This window comes from Pimephales promelas, chromosome 17 (assembly GCF_988280905.1).
Source record: "Pimephales promelas chromosome 17, fPimPro1.hap1.1, whole genome shotgun sequence".
Taxonomy (NCBI): Eukaryota; Metazoa; Chordata; class Actinopteri; order Cypriniformes; family Leuciscidae; genus Pimephales; species Pimephales promelas.
The window spans coordinates 31,603,901-31,619,932 of NC_142785.1; the positions used below are offsets into that span (position 1 = coordinate 31,603,901).

At 37.3% G+C, this 16,032-nt stretch overlaps 1 protein-coding gene across 2 annotated transcripts in view; it reads right to left on the bottom strand.

Moving 5' to 3' along the window:
- The window catches only part of dock1 (dedicator of cytokinesis 1), a 269,281-nt gene that overhangs the window by 195,380 nt on the left and 57,869 nt on the right, over positions 1-16,032 (bottom strand). For both annotated transcript variants that reach the window (XM_089122368.1, XM_039651460.2), the window contains exons 18-22: positions 14,947-15,127; positions 9,092-9,189; positions 4,396-4,485; positions 3,508-3,608; positions 3,295-3,423 (exon numbers count right to left, since the gene is read on the bottom strand). In XM_089122368.1, the coding sequence (XP_088978494.1) occupies positions 3,295-3,423; positions 3,508-3,608; positions 4,396-4,485; positions 9,092-9,189; positions 14,947-15,127 (599 nt within the window). The remainder of the gene's footprint in view (positions 1-3,294; positions 3,424-3,507; positions 3,609-4,395; positions 4,486-9,091; positions 9,190-14,946; positions 15,128-16,032) is intronic.

Consider the following 16,032-nt stretch of genomic DNA (forward strand, 5'->3'; position numbering starts at 1 on the left):
CTTAACTAATGGCCCGTCAAATATATTGAAATATTCTTCACGCTCCAGTTGACCATTAATTATCTTGAAGCGCTTTATACCCATAAATTACAACAATACAGCGGGCATATGGCGAAACTGCATTATTTTTAGAGTTTAAAAACAAATCTCATGAAAACTGTCAAGAAATGCTGAGATCATGTTTCACCATAAAATCAAACAAAATATAAAATATTAAATTTTTTATATAAAAAAAGTGCCAAAGTCATATTTCATCCCAAAATATTTTTTTATTTTTTTGCAATACCACAAAAACATTAAAAAAATGATGAACTCGATGTAAATGATGAAAATGATGTACTTGTGTAGTTTATCATAATTTTATTAAAACAAACATATTAAATTACAGTAATGAGATAATGTTGAGATATTGAGATTTTATATCTCATGTTTATTTGATTATTTGTGATTTTAACACAGTCTATTCTTTTTACTTTTTGTTTATTGTATATTGAACTGTATTGCATTGTTATTGTTTATTATCGTAGGATGCCTAGTAACATCTGGCAAGGGGACGGCCGATGAAAACTAGCCTGTGGCTAACTCGGGTGCACTTACATTTGTTGTGAATGTTGATTAGTGTACATTGTCCCTTTTCAAATAAACAAATAATAATAAAAAAAAGATAAATGTGCTTGATTGTTATGAAAAAGGACCTTTTTTTCCCCAAAATCCAAGGTTATTGATTTCAATCAGCATCCAAAATAAATAAATAAATCAATTTATTTATGCTGATTTCAAAAGGTTATAAGAATCATGCTGAACAGGGCTGCAGCAAACATTGATTAATATTTGACACCAGTTTTTAACAGTCTGACAAAAATAGCATAATTATTTATGTTTTGTCATAATTCTCATCATATTCATTGCAGACCGGCCTGTCTAGCGGATCTCCGACTAGAAGACGTGTGCGGTCGGGTTCATGAATTGGTGAACACCGCGAGCAGGTCAAGCCTGTGAGTACATTAGATTAGACTCTCCTCGTTAGTGTCTTTCACGGCGCTCTGTGGTGTCAGGCAATCTGGACGTTCAGGTAGTTAAGAGCGAGATCCTCTCCTCAGACGGGCCTGAGAGACACCATCATATACTTCACCCGCAGACAACAAGCTAATCACCAGCGCTGAACTTAATTTAGGCCTAGTCATTACTCAACATGTCCTCCGTCTCCCTAAATCAGCACCGCTGGCTCTTCCACTTCCTGCCTCACACACACACATCCTCACATCCGTCAGGAAACAAGGGCACTTCAGTTTGACAAAGGTGTGGCATTTCAGATCTGCCCATTAAATCAAACGGTCACATGTTTTAGCCTTAACTGCAGCTCATTGGCTGGGAAACTGATTTGATCTATTTTTGCACGTGTCTACTAATGCACAAAATATGTATTTGGGCTACACGATTTGAGGAAAACAATCTAATTGCAACTTAAAAAAAAATTAAATAAAATTAAGATTAAAAAAAATAAAAACAGCTGTGCTTGCTTGTGAGATTAAAAAATAATATCAATATTACTACTAATAATAATGATAAAAAAATAAATATAAACATAATAACAGAGTCAATGTGTACTTAGTGAAATATATTAATATTACTACTAATAATAATGTTACATTTATATAGCACTTAACATATGGAAGGGGGTAATGTCCACCACCAAAAAATTACTATTATTGCTATTACTATTTTGATTATTAGTAGTAGTAGTAATATTAGTCGTCATAATAGTAATAATAATCATAATAATAATAACCGTCCTAATAGTCGTAGTCTTAATAATAGTAGTAGTAGTAATTGTAGATGTAGTGGTAGTAGTAGATATAGTGGTAGTAGTAGATGTAGTGGTAGTAGTAGATGTAGTAGTAGTGTAGTAGTCATAGATGTAGTGGTAGTAGTAGATGTAGTAGTAGTAGTAGTAGTAGTAGTAGTACTAGTAGTAGTGTAGTAGTAGTAGTGTAGTAGTAAATGTAGTGGTGGTGGTGGTAGTAGTAGTAGTAGTAGTAGTGTAGTAGTACATGTAGTGGTGGTGGTGGTGGTAGTAGTAGTAGTAGTACATGTAGTGGTCTTAATAGTGGTTATAATCTCAATAGTAGAAGTAGTAGTAGTAGTATTCTTAATAGTGGTTGTAGTCTCAATAGTAGTAGTGGTAGTAGTAGTAGTCAGTCTTAATAGTGGTGGTAATTGTAGCGGTGGTGGTGGTGGTGGTGGCAGTAGTAGGCGGTAGTAGTAGTATTCTTAATAGTGGTTGTAGTCTCAATAGTAGTAGTAGAAGTATTCTTAATAGTGGTTGTAGTCTCAATAGTAGTAGTAGTAGTAGTAGTAGTAGTAGTAGTAGTAGTATTTTTAATAGTGGTTATAATCTCAATAGTAGTAGTAGTAGTAGTAGAAGTATTCTTAATAGTGGTTGTAGTCTCAAAAGTAGTAGTAGTAGAAGAAGTATTCTTAATAGTGGTTGTAGTCTCAATAGTAGTAGTAGTAGTAGTATTTTTAATAGTGGTTATAATCTCAATAGTAGTAGTAGTAGAAGTATTCTTAATAGTGGTTGTAGTCTCAAAAGTAGTAGTAGTAGAAGTATTCTTAATAGTGGTTGTAGTCTCAATAGTAGTAGTAGTAGTAGTAGTAGTAGTATTTTTAATAGTGGTTATAATCTCAATAGTAGTAGTAGTAGAAGTATTCTTAATAGTGGTTGTAGTCTCAAAAGTAGTAGTAGTAGAAGTATTCTTAATAGTGGTTGTAGTCTCAATAGTAGTAGTAGTAGTAGTAGTAGTATTTTTAATAGTGGTTATAATCTCAATAGTAGTAGTAGTAGTAGAAGTATTCTTAATAGTAGTTGTAGTCTCAATAGTAGTAGTAGTAGTAGTAGTAGTAGTAGTAGTAGTAGTAGTCAGTCTTAATAGTGGTGGTAGTATTAGTGGTGGTGGTGGTAGTAGATGTAGTAGTATTTTTGATTTGATAATTGCACAAAAACATATCAAGATTACGATAGATAATGCAGCACTAATAAGAAGTATCACAATAAACATATTGCACCGAAAGTAATTTTTCGCAATTTTTTCACATTTTCATTACATTTCTTAATGGCCATCAATGGAAATGATGCTTCAGTATTTACTGCTGAAGCTAACCAACACCTCCCCTTGATTCCCTAATTCAGACTAAAAATAAAACTTCACTTCATTTGAGTGTGATATGCTTAAAAATTCAGATGTAGGATGAACTAAACTTCACATGAGATCCGCCTGTGAAGGAAGTACGTACTGGTTGAAGAGAACCCGGGACCTCACGATGAATTTGAAGATGTAATCCAAAGCTTTCAGAGCTTTCAGCAGCTGCTCCGCGAGCTTCTCCGCATTATCCACATAGTTCTTCAGGACTTTGGTCAGCTTTCTGAAAAATATACACACGTGTTATAGATAAAAACAAAGCACATGCTAACACAGTGACAGAAGCATTCCTTTATTTGCCACTCACGTGTAAGCAAGGGTGGCACTGAAGTGCTTGCGGATGTACGTCTCCAGAACCGGATTGAAATGATGGAACTTCCTGTCTGCGATCAGTCCAATAATGAAGACCTTTCAGAAACCAGAAAAAAAGAAAGGTTTGTTTAATAAAAAAATTATAATAAATAAATAAAAAAAGCTGGAAAATGAATAAACATGCATATTAAAACATTAATATTAAAAGCTATTTTAAATTAATTATCAAACAAATGAATGTTTAGTAGAAGTACTGATAATAAGGTATTGCAACTTATAAAAATATTAAAATAATTTAGCATTATGCAAATATATGTTTAGTTAATCCTATTATTTTAAAACTAAAACATTAAATACTTGGGGGGGGGGGGGGTAACAAAATGTAAATGTAATAAAATATAATTCTTATTCTTACAATTATTATTTATAAATAAGATAATAAAAATTAATATTTAGATAATAAATAAAATAATAAGAATAATTGAATAATAATAAAATCTTATCTTAAATATAATTAAATAAAATTAATCAGATCTAATTAATTTTTAATATAAATCCTAATAACACTCTTTTGTCAGTTTTTTAAAACATTAAAATATTAATACAATTTAAAATGAGCTGTTAAAATATGTAGACATACCTACCTATATTAATCTTACCATTTAAAACAAATAAAATATCACATGTTAGGGTAACAGGAAAAAACATGGCTATTAATAATACTAATAATATCTCTTTTATAATCATTATAAGATGAATATAGTCAGATATCAGATTATAAACAAAGTCACCCAGCTTGTAAGATTCAAGGACTGAAATATTGTCCATATTTTATTTTTAATTTGTGCATAATTGATTGAAGCACAGACTATGGCAATCTTACCAGAGCATCAAACACAAGGGTGTCAAACGTTTCACTGTCCGAGTTCTCCATCATGATGTTGAAGAGGGCGTCCAAAGTGTCCTGCAGAAACTGAACAAACAAACACACAGATTACAAGACCAAATTGGCCATCACAGTACGGTGTGTTTTTACAGAAAGCGAGGAAATGTGAAAACCGATATGCTGTCAGCTTTATGGACTCGCAATCTAAACCACATGCTGTCCACTGTAATGTCTGCTGTCATTCAGTTGACGCTCAATGACAATCGACCAAGGGCATCTCGGCCAATCAGATCCAGCTAAACAGTGAACCTGAAACACTCTCTGCTTCATACTTTTATAAACAAAATATCAATATTATTTCACAAGGTCAGAGCATTCAGAAAATGGCATGTTCTCATAATTATAATAGTTATAATAAATCAAGCTTTCAAGAAAGTGTTCTCAGGGATCACAATGTATACAATCGCACAGACACTGCAGTAACTAGTTCAGTGTGAAAACATGTCAATGCTGCTATTCTCTGAGAGTGAGTGTATGTGTTTTTATCATGGCGTTTGGCACATCTGCTACATGGCCTTTGGTTACGATCACTACAAGGAGAGGAAGAATGTGCCCTTGAGGGGAATAAATAAAAGCCAACACTAACGGCACTGCATATATTCAGAACAGAACAAGTCGCAACAGATACAGGACGTCGAAAGTCTATAAGTGTCATAAATCTGTCTTCAGTCTGAGATGAGATTCGGCATGTTAAAGATGCCACCGCTCACATGAGGTGTACACACAACTCAGAAAGCAATCAAAAAAGTGCAGGTGATTGAGGAAGAGTGAGAATTATCCTAATGAAAAAAAAAGGAAACAGATGATATTATAACATCAACACACTCTCGTGAGGTTCTTTCTGTGAAGAATAAGTATGCTATGATTATGGAAATGTGAACAAATTCGATAATTAACACTAGTAAATTCACTATGAGAATAACACTATTATTTGTGTGTCTATAAACAAATACTTGCAATACTTACAACATTTTTATTTTGATTTTTTTATAAGTCTCTTTATTTAAGTCTCAGGTGTGGTTAAATATATGAGAGTTGTTGTTGGGTGGCCTGATGCTGTCAGATCACACACTGTTATTGTTGGTGCTCCAGTGAGTGTTTCTCAACATCACACACACTGATCACACATCAGTTGGACAGAAACAAAGTGAATAATTCACCATTCACCACAGAGAATGCGAGAAAGACCTCCCTTAATGTATCCGTCAGACGTCCCACTCAACATGATTATGTACTTTCCTCACGCTGTGTGCTAAAACACCTTTCTATAACTGCCAAGATTGGAATTGAATTTCTGCGGACAGTGCGGACATGCCGCATGAAAGCTGCGAAGAGGACGTAATAATGCAGTGCAATCATCTTTGTGCTCAGTGACAGTGCTTTCTTCAATGGCACGGATCACTTACTTCACTATATATGCACTGGAGAAAACATCTGCAGGAATTATTCAAGGCCACTGCAACATTTAAGAAAAGCTTTTACGTCTGGTTTATATATTGTCTGCCATTTGAAGGATGCAACCTGCCAGAACATTTGGGAGACTTTGGGAAAACATTAAAAAAACAAATAAACTGAACTTTATCATAAAGTGTTACCAAGTTAAAATGAAACCGCATTCACAACTCATTTGCAACATGCATTAAGGGTGTGTTCACACCTTGCATCTTTTAGGGCCTTATGAAATCCATTTTATTTTTTCCCAAATTCTGTTGTTTTTTGTTTTTTTTCCGTTTTAATTTTCGGGAATTCATTTTTTTTTTCACCATGTACTGTTATTTTAGTTGTAAAAAGAGTGTGCTTTTAAAGGTAATTATTAAAATGTAAACAAACAATTGGGGGGTGGGGGTCTGTTAGTGCGATTGCTCTGTTACTGTTATGCCTTTAGGTTTAGATTCGGAGTTCAAATGCCAATGTAAACTCCAAGCGGACCAAGACTAATTTTCTTTTTTTTTTTTTTGGTCAGGACCAAAGAACCTAACTACAACTGTGAACACCCTAAGAAAGTAAACCAGTGATATACAGACAGAAAGGCCAGCCACTATCGTTCTGGCTGGGCATTTTATATTTTTATGACATGCCAGAAAGGCTGCAAACTATGTTACAGGGAGGTTGAGGGAGATTTACAGCACAGAACGTCTCTGCCTCCATCTTTCTCTCTCTAAGCCGCTGACAGCTCGAGTGTGTTTGCCTTCACAGCGGAAAGAGAAATCATGAGACAACGCCTTCAGGAGCAAATGAGTGAGTCTGACTTGAGTGAGACTGACTTGAGTGATTCTGACTTGAGTGAGCCTGACTTGAGTGAGCCTGACTTGAGTGAGTCTGACATGAGTGAGTCTGACCTGAGTGAGACTGACTTGAGTGAGCCTGACCTGAGTGAGTCTGACTTGAGTGAGTCTGACCTGAGTGAGTCTGACTTGAGTGAGACTGACCTGAGTGAGACTGACTTGAGTGAGCCTGACCTGAGTGAGTCTGACTTGAGTGAGACTGACCTGAGTGAGTCTGACTTGAGTGAGTCTGACTTGAGTGAGCCTGACTTGAGTGAGCCTGACTTGAGTGAGTCTGACTTGAGTGAGACTGACCTGAGTGAGTCTGACTTGAGTGAGACTGACCTGAGTGAGTCTGACTTGAGTGAGACTGACCTGAGTGAGCCCGACTTGAGTGAGACTGACCTGAGTGAGCCTGACTTGAGTGAGACTGACCTGAGTGAGCCTGACTTGAGTGAGACTGACTTGAGTGAGACTGACTTGAGTGAGTCTGACTTGAGTGAGACTGACTTGAGTGAGACTGACTTGAGTGAGACTGACTTGAGTGAGCCTGACTTGAGTGAGCCTGACTTGAGTGAGACTGACTTGAGTGAGACTGACTTGAGTGAGACTGACTTGAGTGAGCCTGACTTGAGTGAGTCTGACTTGAGTGAGACTGACTTGAGTGAGTCTGACTTGAGTGAGCCTGACTTGAGTGAGACTGACTTGAGTGAGCCTGACTTGAGTGAGCCTGACCTGAGTGAGTCTGACTTGAGTGAGTCTGACTTGAGTGAGCCTGACTTGAGTGAGCCTGACTTGAGTGAGTCTGACTTGAGTGAGACTGACCTGAGTGAGTCTGACTTGAGTGAGACTGACCTGAGTGAGTCTGACTTGAGTGAGACTGACCTGAGTGAGCCCGACTTGAGTGAGACTGACCTGAGTGAGCCTGACTTGAGTGAGACTGACTTGAGTGAGACTGACTTGAGTGAGTCTGACTTGAGTGAGACTGACTTGAGTGAGACTGACTTGAGTGAGACTGACTTGAGTGAGCCTGACTTGAGTGAGCCTGACTTGAGTGAGACTGACTTGAGTGAGCCTGACTTGAGTGAGCCTGACTTGAGTGAGACTGACTTGAGTGAGACTGACCTGAGTGAGCCTGACCTGAGTGAGTCTGACTTGAGTGAGTCTGACTTGAGTGAGTCTGACTTGAGTGAGCCTGACTTGAGTGAGCCTGACTTGAGTGAGTCTGACTTGAGTGAGACTGACCTGAGTGAGCCTGACCTGAGTGAGCCTGACTTGAGTGAGACTGACCTGAGTGAGTCTGACCTGAGTGAGACTGACCTGAGTGAGCCTGACTTGAGTGAGACTGACCTGAGTGAGCCTGACCTGAGTGAGCCTGACCTGAGTGAGACTGACTTGAGTGAGACTGACCTGAGTGAGTCTGACTTGAGTGAGACTGACCTGAGTGAGCCTGACTTGAGTGAGACTGACCTGAGTGAGCCTGACTTGAGTGAGTCTGACTTGAGTGAGACTGACTTGAGTGAGCCTGACTTGAGTGAGACTGACTTGAGTGAGACTGACCTGAGTGAGCCTGACCTGAGTGAGCCTGACTTGAGTGAGACTGACCTGAGTGAGCCTGACCTGAGTGAGCCTGACTTGAGTGAGTCTGACTTGAGTGAGCCTGACTTGAGTGAGACTGACTTGAGTGAGACTGACCTGAGTGAGCCTGACCTGAGTGAGCCTGACTTGAGTGAGACTGACCTGAGTGAGCCTGACTTGAGTGAGACTGACCTGAGTGAGCCTGACTTGAGTGAGACTGACCTGAGTGAGCCTGACCTGAGTGAGCCTGACTTGAGTGAGACTGACCTGAGTGAGCCTGACCTGAGTGAGACTGACCTGAGTGAGCCTGACTTGAGTGAGACTGACCTGAGTGAGCCTGACCTGAGTGAGCCTGACCTGAGTGAGTCTGACCTGAGTGAGTCTGACTTGACTGAGTCTGACTTGAGTGAGTCTGACTTGAGTGAGACTGACTTGAGTGAGCCATCCATATAACATGTGCCAATCATATGCAGCATTTCGATAATTTCACAGATCCGAGCACACACCATACTGAAAACACTTTCGGAAATGCAATTTCTATAAATATCTCAGCATTTTTTGCTGGTTGCCTTACAAAAAAAAAAAAAAAAAACTTAAAACTAATAAGCAAAAAAGCTTTTGAAGTACAGCAGAGAGTTCATTCATAATATCATATCACAAATCAAAGCGCAAGTCTCCACACCAACTTCAAACGTTTTACATTAGTAGCATTTTACATCAGCAGCACACATTTCTGCATCAATGTATGAAAGCAGTGAGTTTCTTCTTTCAGTCAGAGACTTTATACACACCTTTACGACCTCCCCTCCTTCCACTTTCATCAGGTGACGCAGGTTTTGCTGTAGTAAACTGGTGTTGGACCTCCACTTCAGAAGGCCCAGGAGATCAACTACAGGAGACCAAAGAAAAACAGCATTAGCACACTCTCCTCTCTAACCTGGACATTAAACATTCATTAGTGCATAGTTCATTAGCCCAAACAGACATGAATCTCATGAGCTCTCAGCCTGGCTGATGAAGCCATAAGCCATGACAGGCTTTAGGTAAAACTGATTCTACCACGGTTAAAGTTTGTGGTTGCAAAATGATAGGACAAAATGGAAATCTGGCAAATATGAACCTATAAAACATTTTATCAATCAGAGTTCATAGTCAGAGGGAATGACCTTTAAATGACAAATGCTCTTTAAATTATTCTTAATTTGCCTTCCTTTATTGGTTGAATCACACAGGAATAAGCTGTTAAAGCGATGACGCACTGGGATAGACTCATGTGGATTGTGCCACTTGGAACCTGTATGAGATATGGAGAGTTGCAGTTCATATGGTTCCCTTGGGAACTCTCAACAACGATTGAGCAGCTCCCATAGTGATCGTCATGGCAACAGAAGTGACTGACTTTTTAACCTGAAATGAGGCATTCCAGCAAGCATTGGAAAACAAGTGATGTGACCTGAAATGACGTAACGTGACGAGACAAGGGATTCTGTTTTGAAGGGCCGTCATAGAGAGAGATTGACACAAACCATCTAAATGATGTTTCTTATCACTATTATTATTATTTTATTAATAAATACAATTACAAATAATATAATCAATCATTTATATAGAACTTATTTATTAAAGGAGCCGTATGCAAGATTGTGGCCAAAAATGGTACTGCAATCACTTTCAAATTACTGTAGAGCGGTGTGTTTTTTCCATCATTTTCACATCAATTTAAAAACAATCAAATTTATCATTTTACATTGTCTTGGCCAACTAATATTTAATGTCAAGTCTTTTCAATGTACAGTCGTTATGATAGCATAAAGCCTAACAGGTAATCAGCATACACAAGCTGTTTCATAGGATAATGATCAAATAAGCATTCATTTAACAAATATATTCTGCCACAGAATGCCACAATTGTCCAATCAGAATAAAGTTCAGTGTGCTGCATGATAAAAATGAAGAGGAGGATGTGAGCAGAGGAACAGCAGAGACTGAGATTTCATATCATCATATCATATCAGCAGGAAGTGTGGCTGTGTGGGAGAGACGTTTCAGAGAGTTAAAGATCCCAACATTTACAACCCCAGCATGTGGGTTTAATAAGAATCAGAGACAGAAAGAGCTGTCAGGCCATTGGAAAAGTGAGCGGTGCTGCCATTACTTGAAAGAGACTCATCCCTCGCTCTTATTGGTGGAGAAAGGTTTCAGTGTTCAGAATGCTCTTCAAAGAAAGTTTACTCCACAAAAAATGAAGTCAAACAGACACCATAAAACGCACGTTTCCCAGCATTTCCAATTGATTTCTACCTGCGATGATGCAGAAAGCAGAAATAGTGGGGGATTCTGTGGCTCAACATGATATTAAGAGCCTAGATATTTTATTTTTTTCAGATGAAAAAAAGAAAACATTGATGGACAAGGCCTCACAGGGGGGAAAGGGCTTCTGCGGCCTACAACAATCACAACCTGTGTTTATATGCTAATGTCTTCCATCTGACGAATCCTTAGCGACCTCATTACCTCATCTGCTACCTGCCGAACTGAGATGTTTGACAAAGGTCTTCATTAAAGCTCCGTCTAAACTTGGCCCGTGGCTCAAGGGTCGCGTAAAACCGCACGCTAATAGTCACGCAAGTCATTAGCACCTCTGTAATCAATTCGCAAGCACGGACTGCCTCATAGCGCTATGTGAGAGGAATTATTTGGTTGTCCGGCGGGGATAAAGATGGCCTATAAAGCTTTCAGATTGCACAGTGCATAGCGTGAGGCATATCAATGGTTCTTGCTGCTGGTGTCTTCGTGTAGCAGGGGAGCTTTGAAATTAGAGCAGAAAACATCTTGGCATTCTGACGCCAGTCAAGTGTTTGCTAGCTCCGCTTTTAAGTGTCTCAGAAGCACAAGCTGATTTACATCAAAGATCAGCAACTGTTTAGTGCACTTATTTCTCGCTACTTAACATTGACAGGAAAAGAGAAAGAATGGGAAGCATTTCCTGGATTTTCTGGCTTGTAATTATATATAAAATTAAAAAGGACACTATATTTTTGTATGCTTTCCATTTTTTTTTTGTTGTTGGTTCCATATTATTATTATTCATTCTATTATGCACGTGGGTCAAACTACCTTTAACTGTTTTTTATACAATTCACCAAAATTCACACTATTAAAAATAGTAAATTGCAAAAAGCTAAATTATGATTTCACAAAATAAATATGACATACATATTTCTCATATTATTTTTACCTTAATTAGTACTTTTTGTATTGTTACTTTTTATTATTTATATGTGTATTTCATATATGATATATTTGGGAGTAATTGTGATTGTAATTATTGCCTTTTGATGTATTGTTTGGATCCCAGGAAGACTACCTGTTGTCTCGACGTCAGCTAATGGGGATCCTTTTAAATAAAACCAATAAACATATGAATAATGAAACTCATTAACAAATATCTCCAATTTAATATTTTCATTTAAATTTTTTCAAATGTAATTTTATGTTTGTGCTTTTAGAAAATGATCTTTAATCTCCATTATTTTGCATTCTGTGTGTGTGTCTGTCTTAGAAAAAGAATAAACAGTCAATAAAATAGACAAAAACACAACAGAATTACTTAAACTTAAATAAATAAATACAAAATTATTAAAAATATTAAGAACTATAATAGGATCTCATTTCTACTAGCTTTTATTGTGAATGAGCCGTAAAATGGGGACGGCTCCAGTCGAGGACAGGACACTGAAAACAGAAAAACAGGGACGTCGGTCCACCCAAGAATGTGCATTACCATCTTAAACACGCCATAAAGAGTTCACATCTTGAATTTCACATTTACTCAAGCATTTATTCTAAAAGTCAGGACATCTTTCACAATAAACGCTGCACGTTCTCCCACTCGTTTTTCTCCCTCATCATACCTGCTCTGGTCTGAAGCACATACACTAACCGAGGCTATTTCTGATGCCGACTTCACTCCATCTCACACTCGCACGTATATTTTGTCTTCATCTTTGCCGTCGCAGGCCCAGCATGCTCTCTGATGTGACTTCACGCATCTCAATCTTAATGGTGGCACACTACCGCTTGGCTGCTCTGCATTCGGGCCGCGTTTGACCCTGAATCACTCAGCGGACGCATGTATCTGAATCAAGAGTCCTTTACAACATGTCTATCCTTCATTCAAACATGCTCAAAAAAATGAATCATGCAACTTAAACTTTCTATGAAACCTTCCATAAATTGTTCAAAATTGGGTCAGTATGATTTGAAATAAATAAATACTTTTATTTATAAAAAATGATACATTTTGACTTGAAAATGTCACAATAATAGTGTCTAGCGTCACTAAATGAATCTGCATTCTGTCTACTGTCTACCACTGTTTGGATAAACATGTAGCCCCACCCCAAACATTGAATGAGACGCTCAAAAATACAAAAAACCGCTCAGGATATTCATCAGACTGATTCTGAAAGATTCACTGACAAACTGCTCAAATGAATAATTTGCAACTAGAAGACAACTACATTCAAAAATCTATTTATCGTCTTCGCATTTTATTGTGTTAACCTGGTTTATCACTATCAATTTAGACTGCAAGCTCACAACTCGGATGCAATATAACGGGTTACTATGGCACTGTAGAATAATCGATGAAAGAAACACTGGACTCATTTCTTTCTTTTATACTGTATCATTTATTTTCATTGGCCTACACTTGGACGACCGTATGCTCCTCCGGCGACATCGATCTCTGATTTTAAGTTCCTGCAGTATTTTAAACTTGCTCATCAGATTTACTACCGCAGTCATGAACCCGTCCACTGTACATATACATGCCTGCCGCTACACCATGACCAAAGGCTGATGGGTACGCAGTTTCTGTAAGATTCATAGAGCAACAAACACGAGCTTAAAGAGGAGAGGAGGGAGTGAAGGAGCGCTTGCGTCAGGACTGCAGTGGACTTCACTGCATCCTGTATGTGATCCGACTGTAATAATCTTACCGCATCTGCAATTCCTCACAGCTCGTCTTCAAACCACAAAGCGTACAGATGTCAACCTGAAATCCAAACTCACCCTCTTTACATTTCTGATCATTCCGTGTGATTCTAAATGAAAATGTGTTTTTTGAAATCTTTATAAAAATGTACTTCACACTTCAGGTAACATCTGAGATATTATAGCCACCCCCATATATATATATGAAGAGTTCAGATGCAAAAGCCTCTAAGTGCCATTTGAAATTTTCTTCTTTAATGATGATTTTTTATCAAGCTTGTATATTTAAGTTCAGTAATTTCACTTAAATAACAATTAATAGGTAACAATTAATTGCCATTTAAGTGAAATTACTGAACTTAAATATACAAGCTTGATAAAAATTATCATTCTAGAAGAAAATTTCAAATGGCACTTAGAGGCTTTTGCATCTGAACTCTTCATATATATATAAAGACTGTAATAGTATCTCAATGATACAAAAATAACACTGGTTGACATTAGCAACTACCTGTGATCAGTGTTGGGCATGTCACTTAAAAAAAGTAATTAGTTATAGTTACTAGTTACTTCTACAGGTAAGTGAGTTAGTAACTGAATTAAATCATGGGAAAGTAACTATAGCGTCACTTCAAATAACTTGAAAAATAACATAATGAAATGGACACTGTAGAATAAATTATTATTATAGAATAAATTACACCTATAAAATTCAATATATTATATTAAATATTAATATTACTATAGTAGAACAATAACACATCATTTTAGGTTTAGAACTTTCAATATTAAATATTGCACAGACCACAACTGGCCAACAAATAAGTCTAAAAATAAATTATGCTTAAATGTACCAAAAATGAATAAATAATAATACAAAAATATACATACATACACACACTCTTTGTAGCGAAAATTAAAATGATAAACAGTTTAACAAGAAGTGCTCCCAGAACCTGAATTCCCAGAACGTTCCCTGCTGGTTATTATTTAGATTTTATTTGTATAACCATGTAAATTAATTAAAACGTTGCAGATGATACGGCTACAGAGATTATTCTAATGCAGAAATTTGTCATTTGTTTATAAACAAACTATATAATGCTCGGACACACTCGCGCGCTCTCGGACACACACTATCGTACATTGTCGAGGTGTTTGCTTCACTTTAGTCCAGTCAGGTGCCTCATAAACACACACACACATATACACACACACACACCAGAGAAAAAACTTTGCGGTTCCTATGGCGGAGAGAGAGCTTACTCGGATGGAAACCGCTTCAATTAGGCTATAGTAAAGCTGCATTTTATTGTCATTAACAGTAACGGCGTTGAAACGGGGGAAACAGTAATTCATTTGATTACTCGTTACTGAAAAAGATAGCGCCATTAGTAACACCATTTTTTTATAACATCGTTATTCCCATCCCTGCCTGTGATGGACTTAATGAAAGAATTAATTCAATTGTGAAAACTGGTTCCTGTACACATCATAAACTTTCAAAATGCTGTTTTAGTCCAAAATATGTCACATGACTGCAGTAAAATGGCAGCACTAGTTATTCTATGTGTGCTTTCACTGATAGAAGAGTAGAGAAATGAGAGGAAATGAAGGGGAGACTGGGTCGGGAAATGATGCGTCTCACCGTTCTGTGTGAGTTTGGTGGAGCACACCAGCGTTGAGATCTGAAAGGAGTCTTTGCTGATGGTGAAGCTGCCCAGATTCTGCGTGTTCTTCCCTGACGAGGGGTTTCTTTCCTCCATCTCTGGTTTGGTGGAGGCCAAGCTCAGGTACATGGTGGAGTCCTCCAATTTCTTGGCTTCTGCCTACAAATAGAGAAACGCCGTCATGAGTACAACACCTCTTTTGCAGAAGACTAAAGAATGCATTCAATGATTGACAGCTGTCAGTCAGTTACACTATAGATTAGGGTCCAATTCTCACAATTAACTACCTTGCCTTAAACTCCTAAGGTAGTTGTTAAAGGGTTAGTTCACCCAAAAATGAAAATTCTGTCAGTTTTTACTCGCCCTCATGTTGTTCCAAACCTCGATGTGTTTATTTGTTCTGCTGAACACAAAGGATGATATTTGGAAGAATGTTTTTAATCAAACAGATCTCATTCCCCATTGACTACCATATGTATTTTTTCCTACTATGGTAGTCAATGGGGAATGAGATCTGTTTGATTAAAAACATTCTTCCAAATATCTTCCTTTGTGTTCAGCAGAACAAATAAACACATCGAGGTTTGGAACAACATGAGGGTGAGTAAATACTGACAGAATTTTCATTTTTGGGTGAACTAACCCTTTAAGTTTAGTTATTGGATGGATTAAGAGATGTAGAATATGGCCATGCAGAATAATGTGATTTAAAGTACTAATATTCAGCCAATATTCTAGTAATATGCATGCTAATATGATACTAGTTTATAGTAAGAATTGGACACTGCACTAAAGTTACTGTTTTTTTAATCCATTTGATTTGACTTTTTCAAAGACATTTGCACAAGCATTCAAAACCGATTTCACATCACTGGTAAAGCTATGATTTGTATGAGGGTTCATTTTCATAACTCAAAAAAGGATTCGACCAGGCGACATTCTGCATTAGTGAAGCTATTTAATATGAATAGATTGAATACATGAACAAAGTTTAATTGCATAATGATTACATTGTGATGTGGGATCAAAGGTTAGACAATCGAGGACAGGCAGCATCAGTACAC